General features: G+C 41.5%; 1 protein-coding gene across 10 annotated transcripts in view; it reads right to left on the minus strand.

The window, feature by feature from the left end:
• Positions 1-24,942, minus strand: part of ATF1 (activating transcription factor 1) — an 85,973-nt gene that overhangs the window by 14,132 nt on the left and 46,899 nt on the right. For 5 of the 10 annotated variants that reach the window (XM_045873451.3, XM_045873448.3, XM_045873444.3 and 2 more), the window contains 3 exons: positions 20,132-20,251; positions 17,636-17,736; positions 2,388-2,518 (listed from right to left, as the gene is read on the minus strand). In XM_045873451.3, the coding sequence (XP_045729407.1) occupies positions 2,388-2,518; positions 17,636-17,736; positions 20,132-20,251 (352 nt within the window). Of the gene's footprint in view, positions 1-2,387; positions 2,519-4,041; positions 4,610-17,635; positions 17,737-20,131; positions 20,252-22,155; positions 22,294-24,942 lie in introns of those variants that run through there. The other 5 variants (XM_054507056.2, XM_045873450.3, XM_064591248.1 and 2 more) reach the window with 3 other exon arrangements.

The following is a 24,942-nucleotide window of genomic DNA, read 5'->3' on the forward strand; positions in this document are numbered from 1 at the left end:
AGATGCAGGTATTTGTTTTAAATTTATATTAGCAATTATTTGCAATCTCCTATAACACACATTATATATATATATAAATAAAAAGTAAAACTCCCATTCTCTATCCCTATTTATTCCACTGGCTATCCCACACCCTCATCCTGAGGTAACCATTATTTTTGGTTCCATCCTTCCTAATCTCTTCCTATGTTCACATAGACTTCTATATTAATACGTATCAAAATATGTGTATCCATACACACATATGTAGAGATCTAAGTCTATGTTAAGTATATGTGACAATACAGAATTATAACATTCTTGTCACATATCTTCCTATTTTTTTAAAAGATTTTATTTATTTGAGAGACAGCATGAGCAGGGGGAGGGGCAAAGGGAGAGAGAGAAGCAGACTCCCTATGAGCACAGAGCCAAACGTGGCCCGATCCCAGGACCCCAAGATCATGACCTGCGCTGAAGGCAGATGCTTAACTGACTGAGCCACCCAGGCGCACCTTCCTGTTTTTGTTTAACATGTGTATTTACCTGGTTGAGTTTACTCTACATCTGCACTGATACAGTAGCCATTAGCCGTAAGTGGCTACTTAAAACAAGATAAAAAATTCAGTTCCTCAGTCTCACCAGCCACATTTCAAGTGCTCAGTAGTCACACATGGCTTAGTGGCTACTGTACTGGACAATGTAAATATAGAACATTTTCATCATCAAGGAAGTTCTACTGGATCATGCTGTCTTAAATACTAGTTTGTACTGTACTTATTTCAATTATAACATATATTAGCCTAAGTTTCTTTGCAGTTTTTATAATTTCTAATTTTAATTGTTTTAGAATAAACCGTATTAGTATATCATAATTTTAACTCGCTAATATGCTACTTTAAGAAAAAATTTTTTTGAAGACAGTAATGCATGTATATGGTAAAAAAAAAAAAAAATTCAGTTTTGTTTAAAATGAAAGTGAACTTCTCAACTGCCTCTGATCTTGCTCCCATGTTTCCTTCCTTGCAACCACTGTTCTCAGTTTCTTATGTGTCCGCATTGAGGTGTTTTTTATATACTCTTTAATTTATTCATAACAAACTTCACTGAAAGCCTCCTATGCACCAGGCCCTCTATGCCTGGTGTTCACAGCTGTGAATGAGACAAAGTTCTTTCCCTCAAGGAACTTATCCTTGAGAACAGACCATAAATAAGCTGATCTATAATTCTATATAATCTATAATTAAAAAATTAATATATACTTTTTTATAATTACATATAAATGCTATAAAAATATAAGAAAGTTAACCAAAGAGCGTATTTTAAAAAGAGTGGTCTCTGAGGAAGTGACACTTAAGTGGAGCAGGAGTGAGGGTGTAAGTCATGTGAGGCTCTGGGAGGACAATGTGCCAGGCAGCAGGGATGATACCCTGAGGCAGAACAAGCAAGCTTCATGTGGAGAAACAGCAAGAAATTCTGTGTTGCCAGAATGCGATCCAGTGGCAGATGAGATCGGAGTTGGGTAAGCAAGGCCAGATCCTGGATGTAACTTACCCTTACAGAACTTATTCTAGGTGTGATGGAGCATCACTAGAGGATCTGAAGCAAAAGTGGTGTGATCTAATTGGTGTTTTATTTATTTGACAGAGAGAGAGACAGCAAGAAAGGGAACACAAGCAGGGGGAGTGGGAGAGGGAGAAGCAGGCTTCCCGCGGAGCAGGGAGCCCGATGCGGGGGCTCTATCCCAGGACCCTGGGATCATGACCTGAGCCAAAGGCAGATGCTTAATGACTGAGTTACCCAGGCGCCCCTCTAATTGACATTTTAAATAGATCGCTTTGGCTGCAGTATGGAAAAACAATGAGAGCAAGAACGGAAGCAAAATGACCACCACAGTACTGAGATGAGAGTATAAACCAAGGTGGTGGTGGTGACTGGAGATAGTGAGAGGTGGTCATATGGGACACGGATTTTGAGGCAAGAGTCAATTAGACTTGAAGAACAGGAGTTAGGAATGGAAGGAGAAATCATCTACAAATGGATAGCACAAAGAATCCCGTAGGGTGATAAAATTATATCTTGATTGTGGTAGTGATTAGACAACTCCATGCATTGTCAAAAATCCAAAGTAAGCGTTATCACTTACAAGCTGTGTGACTTTAGGGACATTATCTAATCTCTCTAAGGCTTTATGGGTTTCCTTATAAATTGACAATTGCCTATCTCACTAAGTTGTTGTAACAAGTAAACGTGATCATGCTGAAAAAGTACTTTGCATTATTTTTGGCTCAAAATGCTATTCTTCAGTTATCCTCGCTATTAAAGCATGACAGTTTTTCTATACACCACTTCTTTATGAAAGTTAGTTTTTGTGTGTCCGTCATATAAAAATTTATTCCTATACGTACTGTACTGTCCACTGCTAGTTTGATAGATGGGAGTTGGAACAGACATAGAAGTGACAGCAGAAACTCCAGGGTTTTCTCCGTCTCCTTTTCTGCCCCGTGTATCTTCAGAAGATAGATCTTTCAGAATTTTTCTGTGGAAGATAAAACTCTATTAATCAGTAATGAGGACAGCTTTACAAAAACAAACTGCTAAACCTTTTTCAGTCTCAGGTTAGAAGTGTAATATCTACTAGACATCTAAACTGTTGTGTCAAGGAGCCCTTCTAGTTTAGCACAGACTACTGTAATGATGTGTACGGCAGGCTAGTTACACTACCTGAAAAGAGACACCGAATAAATACTTTTCAATGTACAAGGCTCTTACACAGGTAAGAAACGTCTCCCCTACAAGAGAGAGGACTCCATTATAAGGTATTTCATTAATTAACAAGAATAGTATTCATTTTATAAATAGTGACCTTCGGGGCGCCTGAGTGGCTCAGTCGTTAACCGTCTGCCTTCGGCTCGGGTCACGGTCCCAGGGTCCTGGGATCGAGCCCTGTATCGGGCTCCCTGCTCCGCAGGAGGCCTGCTTCTCCCTCTCCCTCTCCCACTCCCCCTGCTTGTGTTCCCTTTCTCACTGTGTCTCTATCAAATAAATAAAAATCTTTAAAAAAAAGTGACCTTCATTTAAAAAGACCAAATTAAAAAAATTTTTTTCAACCTTCAACTCTAGAGTGAGAAGCCCACAGTTCTAAGAAACAAGAAAATTAGAAATAGGACTATAAAAAAGCACACAGTATTAGTGATAAGTGAAATTTTTTTATTTATGAATGATCTTTTTTATCTCTACACCCAACATGGGGCTCGAACTCACAACCCCGAGATCAAGAGTCACATGCTCCACGGGTTAAGCCAGCCAAGCGCCCCAATAAAATTATTTAACAGGAAGTAAATATAATTAATTCACAGGTATCCCTCAGACTTGGTAAAATGGGACTTATGACCGGAATATGAGGATAGAAAAAGATTCCTTTCTGAATCTGAAAGATCTTCCAAAATACAACTTGGGTGGAGGGACAAATAAGCATTATTTGTTTCTAAGGAGAAAAAAAAAAAAAAAAGAATCTTTCCTCAAGAATTCTGTGTTCATTGTAGAAAAATCAGAAAACTGAAATACTTGTGTGGAAGCAACAAAAAATAGTCAAAAAGGGGAAAAAAAACCCCTTAGCACTGAAAATGATCTTTCATTTATCTACACCAACCTTCCAGCCTATGCAGGAATTCCCTAACATTCCTAACAGCCTCTACTTCCAGGAATAAGGCACCCACAACTTCCAAACGGTAAACCATTCAATTACTAAGCACTTTTTTTTTTAAATGTTTTATTTATTTATTCATGAGAGTGAGAGAGAGAGGCAGAGGGAGAAGCAGGCTTCCCGCCTAGCAGGGAACCCCATGCGGGACCCGATCCCAGAACCCTGGGATCATGACCCAAGCCGAAGGCAGACGCTTAACCATCTGAGCCACCCAGGTGCCCCACTAAGCACTTTCTTATTTAGACCCAAAGCTGGTTCCACCCAGTGAAGCTAAAGAATTTTTTTTTTTTAGCAGATAAAGGTTGGTTTTATTGAGTAACTGATCTGTGTTACTGCCAAGGCCACCATGTACACACAAAAGAGGGCGTTTTATTTGTCTCATCCTCCTTGGACAGAGTCTTGATGATTTCCTCCTCCTTGGCCTGGAGCCGCCCTTCACGGCGTTTGCGAGGCCCCTTGGTCTTAGATCTGCAGGCCTCAGCCTGGTCAGCCAGAAGCTTCTTGTGAGCCTTGTCGGCCTTCGGCTTGGGGATGTGTTCCATGAGAATCCACTTGTTCTTGAACACGTTACCCTTCACTTTCAGGTACAGGCTGATACATGTGGCGGTCGATCCTCTTAGATACACGGTATCTTCTGAGCAGCCACTGCAGAATTCTCATCCTCCTCATCCAGGCATTCGAGCATTAGCAGTACCTTTTCTCTTACCAACGCCCATATGTCTGCCCTTCCGGCAGGCCAAAGTGTTTTTAGGGCACCGAGCCTGGGAATGGACAGTCACAGGCTTCCGGATGATCAGCCCATCTTTGATCAGTTTTCGGATCTGCTGACGGGAGTTGGCATTGGCAATTTCATTGGTCTCGTTGGGGTCCAACCAGACCTTCTTTTTGCCACAGCGGAGGACACTGGAGGCAAGCCTCTTCTGAAGCCTGAGCATACTCATGGCTGCGGCCGCAGGACTGAAAGGAAAGAACTCGAAGCTAAAGAAATTTAAGCTTAACCCTAACTCTATATCCATGCCCTAACTTTGCAGTACTTATTTGACAACTGCTACAGTTATTTGAGGCCAAGTAATTTTAGTTCCTTCAGCTCTTCTTCTATAATGTGCTGAAAGTTGTTCTCCAGCATGGCCTCCTTACTCTGGACAATCTTCCCACCAAGAGCTAATATAATTGTAGACTGTATCAACAGATGTCCCACATAGAGAGTAAGAGAGGTGGCAGCCCTACAGGACTCTGTGTTAGGCATCACTGGTTCCTAAACCTGCTTATGTATCAGAATCGTCTAGAGAGGTTTACTGAATGCCATCTGGTATCCCTAATGGCTGAGTGAGTGGGTCAGGACAGGGCTCCAGACCCCTTTAACAGGTCCCCGAATGCTGTTCTTCAGCCAGCCTACCATGAGACTGTGGAATGCTGTGCCAGTTCTTTTTCACTTTCAAGTTATGAAACATTTTGAGCATAAAGAAAAGTACAGAAATTAAAACCCTTATGTACCATATTCCAAGAATCAATAGATAGTAAAATATCCTGCAACCTTGCTGAACTCATTAACTACCTCTGCTTTAGTGGATTCTTTTAAAGATTTTCTATATATGAAATCATGTCATCTGCAAATTATTTTATTTCATCCCATCCTTTCCAATCTGGATGCCTTTTATTTCATTGTCTTGCCTGCCTGAATACAATGTTAAATAGAAGTCATGAGAGCAGACATCCACAGCCTTGTTGCGTTCGTGACCTTAGCGAGAAAATATTCAGTTTTCCACCATTACATATGCTGCTGCTTATGAGCTTTTGTACAGGTGCTTTATTAGGCTGAAGAGCTCCCTTCTATTTGTTTGATGAGCATTTTTATCATTAAAGGGTACTTGATTTGTCAAATGCTTTTTCGGTGTCTGCTGAGATGACCATATATTTTCTGTTCTTATTCTATAAATATGATGTATTACATTAATTGATTTTCAGATTTTTTTTTTGAAAAGATTTTATTTATTTGACGCAGAGGGAGCGGCAGGCAGAGGGAGAAGCAGACTCCCCGCTGAGCAGGGAGCCCGATGCGGGACTTGATCCCCCAGGAGCTTGGGATCATGACCTGAGCTGGAGGCAGACGCTTAACCGACTGAGCCACCCAGGCACCCTGATTTTCAGATATTAAGCCAATCTTGCATTCCTGGGATAAAATCCTACTTGATAATCATGTATAATACCTTTTATATGTTGTTGGATTTGTTTGCTAAGCTCATATTTTGCTAGGGATCTCTGTGTTTATATTCATGAGGAATATTGGTCTTTGGTTTTATAATCTCTTTTAATTAGTGAGTTAAATCCATGTCTTCTTAATATAAACACTGCTATCACTTGATCTACCAATTATTTGCTTTCTATTTTTTAAAAAGTCTTCTGGGGGTGCCTGGCTGGCTCAGTCAGTAGATTATGCAACTCTTGATTTTCAGAGTTGTGAGTTCAAGTCCCATGTTGGGCAAAGAGCTTACTTAAAAGGTAAGTAAAAATAAAAAGTCTTCTGTATTCTTTTGGGTTATCTGAAGATTTTTCAGAACTCCATTTTAATTTATCATATATTCGACTAAATCTCTTAACAATTTAGTAATTGCTCTAAGGAGTTATAATATAGATACCTTGTCTACTTAGAACTGCTGTTGGTTTTTTTTTAAAGATTTTTTTATTTGCCAGAGAGAGAGCGTGCGCGTGCACAAGCGGGGGGGGTGGTTTGTACAGGTTCTCGGAGTTCCCCTCCGCTTGCCAGATGGGATGCTGCCTAATTCATGAATTATTTAATAAAGCCAATTAGATCTTCAAATTTACATGGCTGAATTCTGTTTAACAGATTTGGTGGTCTCGGGATCAAACGCGAATTTCTGGCAGCATCTGGGGACAACAAAAAACACAGGCATGGAGCCCCACAAACCCTTCAGAGTCTTTCTCGCCGTATCTGAGGGCCCTTGGTAAGTCCCTCTCCGTTTTAGCTCTGCTCTTTTTGCATCCAGCTGCCAATCTGACTTTCCAGTAAAGGGTTAGTGGGTCAGGCTAGACTGAGGAGGTTCTATGGGAGTACCAGTCCTTAACCCTTGGTTCAGCCCACACTTTCACCTTGGAATCCTTTCCTAGTTCCAGTTTGTAGGCTGGCTTAGTTCACACTGGGAATTGCTGGTGGTACACAAAGAATTCTCTCGGCCTTGGCCACTCCACAGCAACATGTTTTGGTTACTGCTGTTGTATTGAGGTGCACATTTGCTGTCTTGTTTTGTGTAAATAAAGGTTATCGCTAGTGGGGATTTCAGAAACTGAAAAGCCACAAATATTGGTGGGCACAGGTCAAAGCATTCAAGAGCTGTTAGAGCACTTGCCACCTAAACTCAAAGACTCCCAAGGTTCGAATAAGCTGGTCAAGGAACGCGAGTTCACCCACCGACCTCACGAAAACTTGCAGTGAGGTGAGGTACACTGTAAAACAACCCATGAATCTCAACCCCACGGCAAGTCCCTCTTAGGTATTAGTTTGGCTCTGAGAAACCCAAAGGCCTAGTTAAAAGAGATGGGATCCCTTATATCTACAGAGTTGAGTGTGCCACCTTCCGGCACACCTGCTTATTTTATGTCTAAGCACTATCGTCCCGCAGTTACAGATACCTAGCAAGATTAAACTTTTTTTTTTTTTTTACTGAAACAACATGGAATTACAATGGCTGTTATGAGGAACACTGAATTAGACAAGATCATTCATTTAAGAACCTTTGCACTTGAAAGCAAGGGTTACCTGTTTTAATTGGCAAGAAGCAGCCTCCAAAAGATTTCAAAATTCCAAAACAGTCTCATTAAAAGATTCATGGCAAAAAGCTAATGAAAGAGAAAAGTCATCTAAAATAAGGCTATAAGACTGATGTAAATCCTACTGCTGCCCCCGTCCCTAATTACTCCTCTGAGCGAGCTTCCGACTGAATTGCCTTTCCATTCTCCTCAAAACACTGTGACCTTTTGAACTAAGACCACTTGAGGCTACCGGTGATCCTCTTCAGGTATCTCTTACTCCTTGCTCTAAGGATGAACTAAGGGCCATAGTTAAAAAAAAAAATTTCTTAAAACTCAGGAGGGCCCACAAGAGTTTTTGTAAAGAGATTATCTCCTAAGCCCAATTGAAAGAGGGGAAATAAAACTTCATCTTGTCCCTTTGTTTCCAAATCCAGACTCAGTGGATAATGATTCTTTCTCTCCTGGGAATAGCTATTTCCTTTTTTGTTTGTCTTGTTACCTCCTAAGAACATGGCTTAGCTTTCTGCCTGTCTGGGACATGAGGCTGTCTGTTCTTTGGCTGTCTTTGGGAGTAACTCTAGATCTGAAGATAGTAACTCTCACTCCCCTCATTGAGGAGGCATTTTGGGTCCATTAGGTTGACAGAAATATTTACTCTTTTCCCAGCTGACACCTGACAAGATATTTGAAAGGATTTAATAACTCAATAGGAAATGTGGCCAAACTGGAAGCTGATATTGAAAGGCTGATAGGAATTTTTTTTAAAGATTTTGTCAGAGAGAGAGAACCAAGTGAGCACAAGCAGGGGGAGCGGCAGGCAGAGGGAGGAACAGGCTCCCCGCCGAGCAGGGAGCCCCATGTGGGGCTCAATCCCAGGACCCCGGGATCATGACCTGAGCCAAAGGCAGACGCTTAACTGATGAGCCACCCAGGTGACCATGACAGGAATTTTTTTTAAGGCCTTATCCCCTAAGCTGAATGTACCCAGAGAGAAAGAAGACATTTCCCTAAGTGGATGGGCATGTCAGTCCTTTGGTGTTTTTCAGTCACTAACCCAGTTCTTTTGAGGAATTAAGAAGAGCTGTCCTTGTTTTAAGAATGTAGTCTTTAGGGATGCCTGGGTGGCTCAGTCGTTAAGCATCTGCCTTCAGCTCAGGTCATGATCCCAGGGTCCTGGGATCAAGCCCCACATTGGGCTCCCTGCTCCACGGGAAGCCTGCTTCTCCCACTCCCCATTTGTGTTCCCTCTCTCGCTGTGTCTCTGTCAGATAAATAAATAAAATCTTAAAAAAAAAAAAAAAGAATGTAGTCTTCACAGGATCAGAGGTGTGGTTCCAAGAACAATTCACGGCCCACCAATTCCCAAACCTCCCCTATTTATCTCAAAAGGCTTATAAATGTAAAAATTCTGATGTGGGAGAACAGAAGGGGGTGGGGGTTGAACAGAAGTCTAAGGAGAAGCTTGCATAAATGTAAATGTTCAGAGCACCTGGCTGGCTCAGTTGGCAGAGCATGAGATTCTAGATGTTGGGGTTATGAGTCAACGCCACGTTGGGTGTACAGATTACTTAAATAAAATGTAACTGTTCAATGTTATACTGGTCTTCTCTAGGAACTTATATCTAGTCCATCTCTTTAAAATGCGAATTTAACGGAGGTAATTTTTTTTTTAAGATTTTATTTATTTGAGAGAGAGAGAGAGACAAAGATAGCGACAGAGAGCACGAGCAAGAAGCGAGCGTGAGTCGGGAGGAGAGGGAAAAGCAGGCTCCCCGCTGAACAGGGAGCCTGATGCGGGGATTGATTCCAGGACCCCGGGATCATGACCTGAACCAAAGGCAGATGCTTAATGGACTGAGCCACCCAGGTGCCCCTTAATGGAGGTAATTCTTATCAAGAAAAAACAAAAGGGGGAAAGGCTATTCAGACAGACATGTCTTTAAAATTATCCACATTAAATAGGAAACTTGGGCGCCTGGGTGGCTCAGTTGGTTAAGCGACTGCCTTCGGCTCAGGTCATGATCCTGGAGTCCCGGGATCGAGTCCCGCATCGGGCTCCCTGCTCGGCAGGGAGTCTGCTTCGTCCTCTGACCCTATCCCCTCTCATGTGTTCTCGCTCTCTCAAATAAATAAATAAAATTAAAAAAAAAAAATAATAAATAAATAAATAAATAGGAAACTTATTCTGTGTGGGTTCCTGTTATCTTTTATTCTGTCAACAAAAAAAAATAATAGCTTAGGATAATGGCTGGCTTTGTCTAATATTTAATGAAGTTTCTGTAGGTAACCTACACATAATTATTAAGGACAAATTAAACAGATGTAGACAAAAGTTCATAAATAAACTTCTCAGTGATATTAGCTCTATTTAAATAGTTTTCCCGAGTTAGAGTAAATGAATTAAAACACTAAACTCATTAAATAGCTAAATCATTTCCAAATAAGACAAAATACTGCAACATTAATAACTAAACAAAGGTTTATCTACTTCTGGCTTATTACAGAGAAACTAAAAGATATTTAGATATGTTAATGCTACACTGGCAAATTTTTAAAGACATGCTTTTGGAAATTTTGAAATGTATTAGTAAATTTGCAAATTTAAAGAATGCTTGTATAACAACAGTTCACAGTTGCTTACGTCTTAGTTTTCACTAGAAATTAAGGCTTCTAAGGGTTAAGAATTCTAATTAATATGTATAACTAAAACTAATAAGGAAAATATCTCCATATGCCAGGAAAGTAGGATGTGCTTTCAATGAAAAAAAGGGTAGGAGAAATACACTTTTTCTTTTTTGGTCCTAAAATGAGGCTGGTGTTGTCTAAAGAGGAAAAACAGGACAAAACCAGAATGTAGAAAAAAAAAAGTTGTAGATGGTTTGTGGCAGAGGAATCTTTGAAAAGGAATTTCAATGTGTGGTCCAGCTGGTTAAGATTAAAATAAATTTATTTTTAAAAATGAGTCTGCCTAGTCAGTTAAAGCGCCTACCTTTGGCTCAGGATGCTGGGGTCCTGGGATTGAGCCCCACATCGGGCTCCTAGCTCTGAGGGGAGCCTGCTTCTCTCCCTGCCTGCTGCTCCCCCTGCTTGTGCTCTTTCTCTCTGTCAAATAAATGAAATCTTTTTAAAGCAATGAGTTTGATTTTTTTTTAAGATTTTTTTTTTAAATTTATTTGACAGAGAGAGACACAGCGAGAGAGGGACCACAAGCAGGGGGAGTGGGAGAGGGAGAAGCCGGCTTCCCGCCGAGCAGGGAGCCCGACACGGGGCTCGATCCCAGAACTCTGAGATCATGACCTGAGCCAAAGGCAGACGCTTAACGACTGAGCCACCCAGGTGCCCCAAAACAATGAGTTTTTTTTTTTTAATGTTTTTATTTATTTATTCATGAGAGTCAGAGAGAGAGGCAGAGGCAGGCTCCCCGCCTAGCAGGGAGCCCGATGCAGGACTCGATCCCAGGACCCTGGGATCATGACCTGAGCCGAAGGCAGACGCCCAACCATCTGAGCCACCCAGGTGTCCAACAATGAGTTTTAATATCAAAACTAACCTGGTGCAAAATTAGAATTTGGTTTTCTCGGACTTTGGTCTGATTTTGATAAAATTGTGAAAATTTCTTTACCTTTTAAAGTTTCATAATGATCTGTTATCCTGTTTAGGCAAGTGCTTTAAAACCTATTTTTGAAGGGCGCCTGGGGGGGCTCAGTCAGTTGAACGTCCAACTCTTGGTTTTGGCTCAGGTCATGGTCTCCGGGTGGTGGGATTGAGGTCTTGGGCTCTGTTTGGCAGGAATCCGCTGGAGATTCTCTCTCCCTCTGCCCCTCCCCCTGTGTGCATGCTTTCTCTCTCACTAAAAAATAAAAAAAATCTTTCAAAAATAAGGGTTTTTTTCCTTTCAAATGTTTTATATATATATATAAGATTTTATTTATTTGAGAGAGCAGGGAGAGGAGCAGAAGGCTCCCCGCTGAGCAGGGAGCCCAATGTGGGGCTCGATCTTGGGACTCTGAGATCCTGACCTGAGCCCAAGGCAGACGCTTAACTGACTGAGCCACCCAGGGGCTCCAAGTTTTCTCCCCCAATTTTTTTTTTGAAAGATTTTATTTTTAAGTAATCTCTACACCCAACATGGGGCTTGAACTTATGACCCTGAGATCAAGACTGAGCCAGCCAGTTACCCCCAAAATTAAGTTCTAAATAAAGTCTTTTTGACCAGGAATATCCCAAAGAATTTGTTAAACTAATTAGGTTTATTTGATATGTAAACTACATGGGAAGCACTGTCAAATAAGTTACTTTAAGCCTCTTTTTATTGTAAGACTGTGGCACATGTGGATAAAGTTTATTCTGCTTCTGCAAAAATGGACCCCTCAACGCCAGACTTCTGCTGTCATGATGTCCTTCTAACTTGGCAATAGCCTACTCCTACATCAGAGAAATTAAGATGGAGTAGAGTAGTTAGGGCTATGAGAAAGCCAAGATGGGCCGCTGGGTTCTTCCCCACTTTCTGGCAAATCTCATTTTTTGGTTTTTACATTTCTTCACCCACCATGGTATGTTTAAGAAGACTCAAATTACAAATAAACATTATGCTGTGGAGACTTCTATAAGACTGCAAAAACAGTTTACCATCAATGTCTAACCTGGAAATTTTCCATAATCCTGGAAAAATTTTTAGTTTCCAGAGGCCTCAACTCCTCTTTCCAACCACTTTGAACACCTGCCACCTAATACGGTGGTTATCGATATATTCTTACTATTGTATGTATGTTTTCTGGAGATAGACTGAAGTTTGCCAGTGTGAGGGCATTGGTCTTGCAGCAGGGGAAAACAAAACCTTTAGAAAACATGTTTCCCGCTTAGGCTATACCTCCCGTTGAGGTGCCCACGTCACTGGGCAAATCATTCAAGCCTTGATAATTATCACTGCCCTTATCACCCTCAATCATCGGGCAAGGCTGAAAGAACTAATGAAATTCTCAAAATCTCTAAGCTTGCTGAAACTGCCGGACTCCCTTGGCCTAAGGTGTTGCCACTGGCTCTGCTCAAACTCACTCCATGGGAGACAGTCACCCATAGACCGCGGCTATCGGCATACAACTTTCTGCTGATTCCTGGTTGTCTCGTGCTAGTGTAACCAGTTACTGTAAGTCTTTAATGTCTTATACTAAAGCCTATCACTGGGGCGCCTGGGTGGCTCAGTGGTTAAGCGTCTGCCTTCGGCTCAGGTCATGATCCCAGGGTCCTGGGATCGAGCCCCGCATCAGGCTCCCTGCTGGGCGGGAAGCCTGCTTCTCCCTCTCCCACTCCCCCTGCTTGTGTTCCCTCTCTCGCTGTGTCTCTCTCTTCAAATAAATAAAATCTTTAAAAAATAAATAAATAAATAAATAAAGCCTATCATCAACAGGTTAAAGGAACTTTCCTTCACCTTATCAAAGGATCCTGTTGGTCAGAGTCTAGAGTCCGGTGACCGGTATTTCAGAAAGGTTACCATAAAAAATAAATCAAAACAAACAACAAAACAGAAACAAACACCTAGCTCTCAAGCCCTGTTGGAAAGTACCCTACACCAAGTGCTCCTGACTACTGACACTGCTGCAAAACTAGAAAGTAGCCTTGGGTACACACTATACTACACGGCTAAAGAAGGCTCTACCTGACACCTGGCCCTATACAGATGCTGGAGATCCCTAGATCAAACCAAGTAGCTTGAAGAAGTAGCTTACATCAAGGAATCTAGCTTCCACCCTTCACAGGGGCACCTGGGTGGCTCAGTCAGTTAAGTGTCTGCCTTTGGCTCAGACCATGATCCTAGGGTCCTGGGACTGAGTCCCGCATCAGGCTCCCTGCTCAGCGGGGAGTCTGCTTCTCCCTCTGCCTCCGCCCCTGCTTGTGCTCACTCACTCACTCTCTAATAAATAAATAAAAGACTTCACACTTTTATTGCATTATCTGTTGCTAAAGCAACAGCAAACCCTCTAGCCAAAGTTGTCCTTGAAAACAGAATAGCTCTTGATTCATCTTTTAGCTGAGCAAGGAGAGGTCTGTGCTGTGGCCGACACCACCTGCTGCTGGGCCTGGATTAACACTTTTGGAGAAGTTGAAAGTCAATTACAAAACACTGCAGAACAAGACATTTGGCTGCTTAAAAAGGTAACTCCTTCCACAAGGTTCTTTCTTTGACTTACTTGATTCTGATTGGTTTAGGTCTTGGGGACCACGGCTCCACAGTGCACTCCAAATATTGACAAATTATTCTACTTAAGAGTAACCGTAACCATCTCCTATGTGCATTGTATTCTCTCAGAAGCTTTCAACACATGTTCATAGCCGCTAACCACCACACAAATGATCTCACTTAAGACTGAAACACAAGGGGCGCCTGGGTGGTTCAGTCTGTTAACCGTCTGCCTTGGCTCAGGTCACGATCTCAGGATCCTAGGATCGAGTACCGCGCTAGGCTCTCTGCTCTGCGGGAAGCCTGCTTCTCCCTCTGCTCCTCCCTCTTTCTCTCTCAAATAAATTTAAAAAAAAAGAATGAAACACAAAGACAATGTCAACCTGAAGCTGTGACCTGTCAACAGCACAAAGATTAAGAAGAAGAAGAAAAAAAAGTCTGGATATCACACAAAGAGAAAACAAAAACCGCGAGAACTTTTGAGTGCTGAGAGTAGCACTAATGCCTTAAAATTCGATCACATCTCAGTTAAGCTGAGTCTGATCAAAAGGAAGGAACTGTTGAAAAGAAAACCAAAGGCCCAAAATGGCATCACTTAGGCCAAGCCCCCAAACTAGGGCTTAATACTTAATCTAATTGCAGTTTCAGCCTCTCCCCACAGAAATGTAGTCATAACTAGTCAGAAATTTTCAGATGAGCACCAGTGAGGTAATCTGTCACATGGCCCCTCCCCATCCCCCCAAGATGAAAATCTGCCTGATAAGACCCCCTGGCTGTCCCCCTAAGGGAAAGAGACCTTGACTGGAACAATCCTTTTAACTCCTGCCCTACCCTCCTTCCCATATAGAAACCTTCCATTTAGCTCCCCACCCCCTTTTTTTAAGCAGGCTCCATGCCCAGGCGTGGGGCCAATGCAGGGCTTGAACTCATGGTCCCGAGATTAAGACCTGAGCTGAAATCAAGAATTGGATGCTTAACAGACTGAGCCATCCAGGTGCCCCTGAAACCTTCCATTTTGTATAGCTCCTCAAAGCTCCCTTCTACTTGCTAAATGGGATGCTGCCCAGTTCATGAATTACTTACTTAATAAAGCCAACTAGACTAAATTTTAACATTATGAATATGGTTTTTCTGTTTACTACAGGAAGGTGATATTTCTATTACTACCTATAAATGCACAATGCATTAACAAGTATTTTATCCAGGAGCTGTTTTGTGCTGGGAAAGCCCCCTTGTTTGGAGATTTCATCCAACAATCTAAGGTTAAATCTAATCAATACCATATAAGCAAGCACATATTGCTGTCTGGTATAAGTCTCTGAATTTTTTAAAAAGATTTATTTATTTGAGAGAACAGGAGGAGGAGGAGGAGCAGAGGGAGAGGGAGAGAGACTCCCAAGCAGACTCAGCACTGAGCCTGATACGCGGTTCAACCTCATGACCCTGAGATCACGACCTGAGTCGAAAACCAAGAGTCGGACGCTTAACTGACTGCGCCACCCAGGGGCCCCTGCATTTTGTTTTTAAACTACCTAAACTGATCATTATTATCTTTCTAAAAAGTCAAAAGTTAGTGCATCTGTTAGTTCACCATTTTTTCTTATATTCACATTCCTTCCATTTGGATGGAATTTTCTTCTTCCTGAGGTATACCCTCCTTTAGTAATTTCTTAAATCAGTTTGAAATGACTTTTATTTCACCATTATTTCTGAGTGATTTGTTCAGTTGGGTATAAAGTTCCAGACTGACAGTCACTTTCTCTTGTCATTTAAAGATTTCCTAGGGGCACCTGGGTGGCTCAGTCGGTTAAGTATTTGCCTTTGGCTCAGGTCATGATCCCAGGGTCCTGGAATCGAGCCCCATGTCAGGCTGCCTGCTCAGCAGGAAGTCTGCTTCTCCCTCTGTCCCTCCCCCTGCCCTGCCTGTGCATGCACTCGCGCATGTGCTCTCTCTCCCAAATAAATGGAAAATCTTTAAAAAAAAAAAAAAAAAAAAGATTTTTCTAGTCCATTGCCTTCTAATACTAACATTCAAAACCTGCTGTTAAGTCTAATGGTCATTCTTTTCTAGGTAATCTTTTTTTCTTTAGAAGCTTTTAAGATCTTATTGTTATCTTTGGTGTTCTCCAGTTTTACCTAATAAGTTACATCTAGATTTAGGTTTATTTTCATTTATATTACCTGGGACCTTGCTTTCTGAAGCTGACAGATTCATGTCTTAGAAATTTCGGTCATGGGCGCCTGGGTGGCTCAGTTGGTTAAGCGACTGCCTTCGGCTCAGGTCATGATCCTGGAGTCCCGGGATCGAGTCCCGCATCGGGCTCCCTGCTCGGCAGGGAGCCTGCTTCTCCCTCTGACCCTCCCCCCTCTCATGTGCTCTCTCTCTCTCATTCTGTCTCAAATAAATAAATAAAATCTTTAAAAAAAAAAATTAAAAAAATAATAAATTTCGGTCATTACGCTGGCAGTGTTCTTCGACATTCTAGGTCATTTACTTGGAGCTGTAGCTCCCAGGTCCCTAATTCTCTCAATTATACCTAGTCTGCTGTATAACACTTAAAATTCCTCAATAGTTTTTAGCAATTACATTTTTCATCTCCAGAAGTTTTACTCAGTTGTTTCTTAAATCCCCCCAGTGTCTTATCCTAGTACGAGGGTTTTGATTCCTTCTTTATGTCTTTCAATTTTAATTAGACTTAAAGTTCCTGGTAATTTTACTATCTGAAGTTCTTTAGTGGTTTCATTATATTTATTGTATCTCCTGCTGCTTGCTAAAAATGGGTTTGTTTCAGCTTTTTATAATTTCAGGTTATGAGCTCATTTTAGTAGGGTTTCTTTTTAATCACCCCCCACCCCCACCAGAATTCACAGACAAAATTTGTTTGTTCATTAACTGTTTATTCAATAGAGTCCAAATTCCTTAACATGGTAATAAAGTTTTAAGAAATTTGGCTCTTGTTTACCTTTTCTTCCTAAACCTCCTCTTCCTTAAGTTCCCAATTTTGAAAACGGGCCAACCTCTTTCATATCATACTTTGATTACACTGTCCCTCAACCTAAGCTCTTTTCCTGCTACCAAACCCTTCCCTGACCCTATCTCACAAAATTTTTCAGATTGGTGGTGATCCAAATGACATCTTTTATGAAGTCTTTCCTATTTATTCCAACCAGGCAGGAATGACTATACCCTATACAGAGTTCTCTTATAATATCTAAAATCTTACTGCATTTGTTTATATGCTTTCAAAGATAGCATTTCATCCTTTTCTGTCTCCTTTTCCTCCTACCTTCTAGCTGTTTCGTTCAACAAATAATAATTGAGCATCTACTCTTGCACAGTCACTCTGCAATGCAAAAAATTATTTAAGAGCATGGTCTGTGTATTTTTTTTTAGTTTATTTCTTTTTAGTAATCTCTTTACCTAACATGGGGTTTGAACTCACGACCCCCCAGATCAAGAGTCGCATGGTCTTCTGACTGAGCCAGCCAGATGCCCCTGGCCCATGTATTATTAACTGGAATTCCAACAGGATGCGATAAATACTGTAACAGGGATCAGTAAAAAGAATGCCACAGAAGAAAGACCTAACTTGGCCTTGGGAGTTGGAAAGAAAGTAATCAGAAGACTTCCAGGAGGAAATAAGGCTTAAAGTATGTGCAGGAGTTACACACAATGCAGAAAAATGTGTTTCAGTAAAGAAGCTAGCAAAGGGAACACAAGCTAGTTCAATTCCTTAAATCTACAGTCCTCCTTTCATGTTGCTATTAAAGTTAACTATCTAAAAGTAAATATGGAAATCTAGTACTTTGCCAGAAGATAAGACTAAATTCCTCTTCAGGACAGCAATTTAGGCCCTTCATAATCTGGCTCAAATCTCTTTCTCTCAACATTTCCCGTCCTATACAGACACATGCTCCCTCTTTATATAGTTTGCTTTACACAGCACCATTCCAACTCATCAGTATAACATAACACACGCAGAATCTGAAACATGAGTACTCACCTGTAAGATGGGCGCCGTGCTAGGATCCCGTGGGCTTTCTGTGAGGAGCCTATACTGTCTGATGAGTCCTGAGACTCCTCACTTTCTGATAAAGAGGATACCTGGAAAACAGAACTGGTTTTACGGTGATGAACAATGCAGGTGGAAAACAATTTAATTTTTACTTTCAGAAAATATGATCTGTCTCCTGCCACCCAAATTCATTTGTCATTAAATCTGAGGTCTAAAAGAAAGGAACAAAAGAAAAAGCAAAATTTATTTCAGAGGCCCAAACTACTGAAAGGAACATACAATACAGCATGCTCAGAACTAAGAAGAAAGTCTATCCCTAAAATAAAGCAATACTATTTTACTAGAGTTATAAAGACCAGTCTCTGATTTCCACCCTATTTCTAAACTGATGCACATTACTCAGTTTTTTTTTGAATCAATAATCTGATTTGGATTCTGGACATGCTAATTTTGAAATGCTATTAGAAATCCAACTATTATCAAATTATTAGATAATAACATGGCAGAGACTGCTAAATATACAAGCCTTTGAGTCAGGGAAGAGGTCTTGGGCTAGACATATAAACTTGGGAGTCACAGCTATTTAGATAATCCTTAAAGCCATAAGACTGGATGAGCTCAATACACAGAGAAGAGGACCAAAGACAAAACCCAGGAACACTCTAACATTAACAGGTTGGGAGGAAAGGGAGGAACCAGCAAGTAAGACTGAGAACAAGCCACCACTGAGACAGGAAGAATACCAGATAAATGACGTGTCCTAGAGAGCTAGCAAAACCAGTGTCTTAAAAAGAATGATCAGGAGGACACCTGGGTGGCTCAGTCAGTTAAGCGTCTGCCTTTGGCTCAGGTCATGATCCCAGAGTCCTGGGATGGAGTCCCACATCAGGCTCTTTGCTCAGCGGGGAGCCTGCTTCTCCCTCTGCCTGCCACTCCCCCTGCATCTGTGTGCATGTGCGCGCTCTCTCTCTGACAAATAAAATCTTTAAAAAAGAATGATCAACTATGGCAAGTGATGCTAACAGGTAAAGTGAAACAAGGACTGAGAACAGATCATTAGGTTTATCAAAATGGAGGTCACTTGCAAGGGCGGGTATAAACATGTAATTTAGAAATCTGTACTAATTATTAGGCTTTATCTCACTTTACAATTAAATGAGTTAATACATGTAGAGCACTTAAGTGCATGGCATATAGCAAGCACATATTAAATGGTAACTATTAATAATAAGCCCTTTGAAGTTATGTCAACACAATAACCACATACAAGTTTTAAGTTATATAGTACCTTACTATTAAGAAAACAAGTTCTTTTCAATTTTTAAAATATATTAAAATTTCCATTTGTCCAAAGTTGCACTGTGACACCTGACTTCATCTTTATTTTAAAAAATAAAATAACCTAAACAGGCTTCTAGAAAGGACATAACAAGTCATTGCCCTACATTACTATCTATAGAAAGCTTTCCCCTAAAGAAATCAGACTTAGATCTTAAGTTTCCAGAGAAATGTTTTAATCTCCTTCAAAAACAAGTTCTAGTGTACAACTACTTATTTATATCTTATATTAAATCTGTATCTTTTGGCAAAAAAGGATGAACTGGTCACGACCTGTAATAATTAAGAAATAGTAACAGATATTATAATATTTCCTCAAGCATCATGGATACACCAATCTAACCTAAACTTTTAACCATTTTCACTGTCCCTAAATTTACTCCCAAGTCTCCCACTGAACTCAAGAAAATAATTTCTGGAACTAAGAGATTACTTATGTATCTAAGATCAAGTATTTCTCTTTAATGAGAGCACTGGCAAGTAAGAGTAAAATCTTCATATAAAAACTCCAAAGTCCATGCAGTAGCCACCTTTCATACAGGAAAACCACATTAGAGACACAGCTGCAGAGCACACAACACTGCCAGATACTTTATAAAGAGCAGGAAAAAATGAGGGATGACCAAAGACATTCTAAGACTCACGGGAGCCAGAAGATAAAATGGGGAGAAAGAGTAGAAAGAAAAAGAACCCAGGATCGCTTTCCTTTCTACTGCTGTCAGGTGGTAATAAGAAGGTAGACAGGTCTAAATAAGAACTTGCCTCTATATGAGAGAACTCTCTTATTTGACAAAGCATAAGGTAGGCACTTTTATTACTTTGCTGACACCAATACCATCGCCCTTGCTTCAGAATTCTCCTTTTCCTGAAAGATACCACTGGGACAAAAAGGTGCTTTCCCTTAAGGAAGTCTCATTTCCCAGCAATAACTTCCCCCCAAATTGTCTTTTTCACTGGGTAGTCTATACATGAAACTAGAAATTCTCAAACTTTTCTATTTGCCTCATTTGTCCTACAGCCTAATTTCTAAGACAATTTTATTAAAATCTTGGTTTATGATACTGTACTATAGCAACTTCAATGTGTCCAAAGACTCAGGGTGTAAAAGTCCCCTCTCTCAGCCACTAAGTCTTTGAATTTTTGTACCGTTTGCACGTGTGGTGGGTGAATTACAGAAGACTGAGCTGTCTGGATGACCCCCTGAACCTGTACTTGCTCTCCAGGAAGAGGTACAATTGTCACTGGCGCAGATCCTCTTAATGCCATCTAAGAACAAATAAAAATTCAATTAACAAATATGTATTATACCTATGCACATAAGACAGCTGAGTTCTTAACACTGGAAAACATTTCAGAGCTTATGATATTTAACCACATCTATTTAATCAAACATTAGGTATCTTCTAGGGGGCAGACGCTATACTAGGGGGTTGACATTACAAATGAATTACACAAACCAACTAAGAGCTATAGTAGGAGAAAAAAACAGAAAATACTGTACCACGGGAGCAAAGAAAGTGTGCTACTTCATCTGGGTCTCGAAGGATAAACAATTCCCTGAAGGGGCAATATGAGGTGGGGGCTGGAAGATTTTAGGCTGAGAATTGACTGTGCAAAAATGTAGAGGCTCTTTAGAACACGTTAATCTGAAGAGATCTGGTTGAAAACCAATCCAGAAATCTAGAGTCAAAAAGTGAGAGAAACACCTACTTTGGGCAGTGTTTTTAAAGAAAAATCAAATATTTAGGGGCACCTGGGTGGCTCAGTTGTTAAGCATCTGCCTTCTGCTCAGGGCATGATCCCAGCATCCTGGGATCGAGCCCTGCCATCAGGCTCCTGCTCAGCGAGGAGGCTGCTTCTCCCTTCTCCACTCCCTCTGCTTCTGCTCTGTCTCTCTCTCTCCCTCTCTCTTAAATAAAATCTTTAAAAAAAACCCTTTTTTTAAAAAAAGAAAAATCAAATATTTAAAAATAAATAATTCAATCATGAGATTATAATTTATTTCTACGGAAATCAGATGGGGTTTCACGGAAATACCATAATAAGATGCTAAACCAGGAAAAGCCCACCCATCATTCTTCAAGGCTCAGCTCAAGTTCTACCTCTTCCAAGAAGCTTTTTTGTATGTTAACATTTATCAGTGATCTCTCACCTTCCTGTGGATTACACTGGTTCATACCATTCATTTTGGCGTTAAATAACAAAATAAAATCCAGGGCTGCTTCCTCAGGTCCTGTAAGTCAACTTCCTGACAGTTCCCCTTCTTTCTTTGTTTGCATAAAGCCCCCCAAACAATGCCTTATTATTCCCTTCATTGAAGGTTCTTTTCCTCTTCCCAAGATGGGATTAAATTCCAGCCTCATCATCCCCCAGAATGTCCAGGTCATGAAATTTTGTATATAAAATGTTACCCAGGTGCTGAGAACTGCAAACTCTCAGGACAAACAACTCCATCACCCATCACACACTAAGAGACATAACCAAATTCTAGTACAGCTTTTATCAGCTTAAGGCCATGTCCCTAGGATGACCCTAGCCCCCTGAAAATGCCTGCCTGAAGAGGCTCAAAGCTGCCCAAAAATTTACTGTTTGTTCCAGCTAAAACCTGACTACAGGTCCCTGATCTCACTTTGCTTAGAGCACTTACTTTAGAAAACTTGCAGTTATAAGTCCCTTCTCTGATCTTTGAGATAATAAATCTTCTACAACCCAGAAAGGTCTTTTCTCAAGAACCTGGGAGGCATCCCTTTGAAATGTAATCATCAGGAAGAATAGGGCCCTTGTCTCCCAGTCTCTGTGGGACAGCAGAAGTCTAACTTTGATAAACATCAATTAGCAAACACAGATGGCCCAATCACATTGACCAACCTCCCAACCTAACATCTTCAGTACTTTTCCTTTAGCACATCCCAGCATTTAAAAAGGTTCTCACCTTTTGTTTCAGTAGCTTTGAACTCAATTTGTGCTACAGTCTCTCTTCCCCACTGCATTCATTAGTCTGAATGAAATTTGACTTGCTACCTTTAACATATGTCTGGCTCTCTTTCTCTTTGACAGCACCCCAATAAGGGGATACAAAAATTAAAGAGTTAAAATAGAATTCACAAATCTAGAGTCCAGCTCTAGAGTCACCATTACACTCAGAAAAAAACAAATGAATGCCCCCTTACCTTTTAGACCCCAACTGAAGCCAATCACTCAACTAATATGGAGAGCTTGTGGCGGGATTAATTTACATTTCTACAAATAAAAGCAATCATTCATCCAGGGTTTCTGGCAATCCTTGCGATTTTGTGCACACTGTGGGTCTGGCAGGTGGAAAAAAGGCACCAGATTTTGTTTTAGCTATTTAGTAATCCCTTTCCCTTATTTTCACTGTTCTAACCTCACAAAATGCTTATTATTCAGGGTCCCAAAGCCTGGTATTTTCCCACCCCCACTCTCAAAGTTTGTAATTTAAATCCTGAGATCACTCTGAAAGGAGTAAAAGAAGCCGGTCCTCCAATTTTAACATGAGGTTGAAACACAGCTGACTACCTCCACACATTACGTTTCAGTACTAACCACGTTCTGCAATGGTGGAAGTGTTCTGTATCTGCACAATCCAATATGGTTGTCACTAGCCACATGTGAATACTAAGCATCTGAAATGTGGCTAGTGTGACTGAGGGACTGATTTTCAATTTTACTTAATTTTAAATAATTTAAATTAAAATGGAAATATCCCTCGTGGCTAGTGGCTACCACAATGGACAGTGCAGTTCCAGATCTTAAGAGCTGTAGAACTTACTAGTACACTATGACTGCAACCTCAGAACTTATCTTAGGAGAGATATTAGGAGAAGCAGATAGATCTGGAGCTGCTCTCGTTAAACTGGGAGCTGTTGGACGAACACCCCCTGATTTCCTCTCCCTGGGGTAGATGAACCCGAAATTCCTCTTATATAAGCAACAAGACAAAAATTAGTACTCTCCTTAGCTACCTAATTCAGGGATCCTTGGACTGTGAACACTTGGGTGAGGGAGGTCAGACAGCTAGTAGAATGTCATGGGAAAAAAGCCTCTGTTTTGCCAGAGTTTGAATCCAAAGTCTTTTTTTCTTTTTAAGAGGGAGAGAGAGGGGGGAAAGGCAGAGGGAGAGAGAGAATCTTAAGTAGGTTCCACGCCCAGCAGAGAGCCCAACACAGGGCTTGTTCTCATACCCTGAGATCGTGACCTGAGCTGAAACCAAGAGTTGGGACACTTAACATGAGCCACCTAGGCACCCAAATTCAGTCTTTTAACTCCAGAAAGGCATACAGGCTTTGGAGACAGATAAGCTTGGGCTGATTTTCATCTAAAGGCACTCACTAACTCTGTGATGCTAAGCAAATTCCTTAACCTCTCAGGACCTCAGTTTCCTCCTTTGTAAACAGAACGAATACTATCTTTTTCACAGTTACAGTGAAGATTAAACAAGTAATAAGGTAAAAACAAAGGGTGGGGGGAAAGGTGAAGAGAAAGAGCCTACATATATGTCTCTTACTTGGATCCTGGCTCAACAAACTGTTGAAAAATGTATGTGTGCACTGTGAGGAAGACGGGAGAGTAGAAGGATCCTGAGCTCATCTGTGCAACTAACTCTGAACATGACCTCAAGACTGGCAGAACAGACCTTCACAGAGAGGAGGCCACCTTGAAAAGGGTAGGAGCAGCAGAGAGGTGGTTGAAAACCAACACCTCTGGGGAGACTAACCACAAACAGGAGAGACACCACAAGCAGAGAGAAGCAAGAGGATCATACCCCACACCAGACATCCCATGCACTGGGGACCCACACTGGGAAGACAAGTCTCCACATCTGGCTTTGAAAACCAGTGGGGCTTAACTTTGTGAGCTTTAAAAATTGGTGGGGTTTAGGGTACTTTAGAATCTGGGCTTGGGCGCCTGGGTGGCTCAGTTGGTTAAGCCACTGCCTTCGGCTCAGGTCATGATCCTGGAGTCCCAGGATCGAGTCCCACATCGGGCTCCCTGCTCAGCAGGGAGTCTGCTTCTCCCTCTGACCCTCCCCCCTCTCATGCTCTATCTCATTCTCTCCCTCAAATAAATAAATAAAATCTTAAAAAAAAAAAAAAAAAAGAAGCTGGGCTTAACTCTGGGAGAGCTGGAGGGAGATGGGAGGTGGGAAATGGGGTCCCCATCATTAAATAATCAGCATAAGTAAGCCTGCCTGAGACACAGCACAGAAGCAGTAGTTTGAAAAGTGCCTGGGGTATATGAGAAGGAGGGAAGTTTATTTACTAAAGGGGCAGGGATCTTTGAGAGACTTCTCCAAGAACAAAAGTGATGGCAGGTGCCACTTCTCTTCCTCTTCGCCAGCCTACAGAGCTGACACTTGCAGGAGCCAGTGCTAACCTTATTATTAGCGCCATGTGCCACACCCCTGTGTTTTTCCAGCACACACGCCCTATCCATCTGCATACCTCAGAAGACACCCCTCTAAGGCAGCTCATGCCCCACCACACCTTGCAAGCAGCCCCAGCAGAGACCGAAGCTACTCCAAAGTGACTCCTCCTCTGGGGAGGGGGCAGATAACCGCACACACCAGCGTGCACACTTCCAGCAGCAAGCCTTTAGGTGGCCATGCAGGGAGAAAAATCCTGCCCATCAGTGTGTCCACAACTGTGACAGACAGAAAAATTGCAGACATCTGACCCACCTACCAACCAAAACCTCTCAGGTGGTCCAGCACAAAGAAAGCCTTTGGTGGGCCTGCAGCTGGGGCAGAGAGACTAAGTGTAGACAGCTAGCAAGACTACTGACCCTGCCTATCTGCAGAGGCCTCAGACAGACCCCTCAACAATGAAGGGACCAAACTCTGTCCAGTGAACCCACAGCAGGAAAAGTGGGTTACCGCAGTCAACTGGGTTGAAGGCAAATGGGCCTCAGCCACAACAGTTGGGTGCATAAAGCCCACA

This window comes from Mirounga angustirostris, unplaced genomic scaffold (genome assembly GCF_029215605.1).
Source record: "Mirounga angustirostris isolate CCGP_5_RB_7025 unplaced genomic scaffold, mMirAng1.0.hap1 SCAF_5, whole genome shotgun sequence".
NCBI classification, from domain to species: domain Eukaryota; kingdom Metazoa; phylum Chordata; class Mammalia; order Carnivora; family Phocidae; genus Mirounga; species Mirounga angustirostris.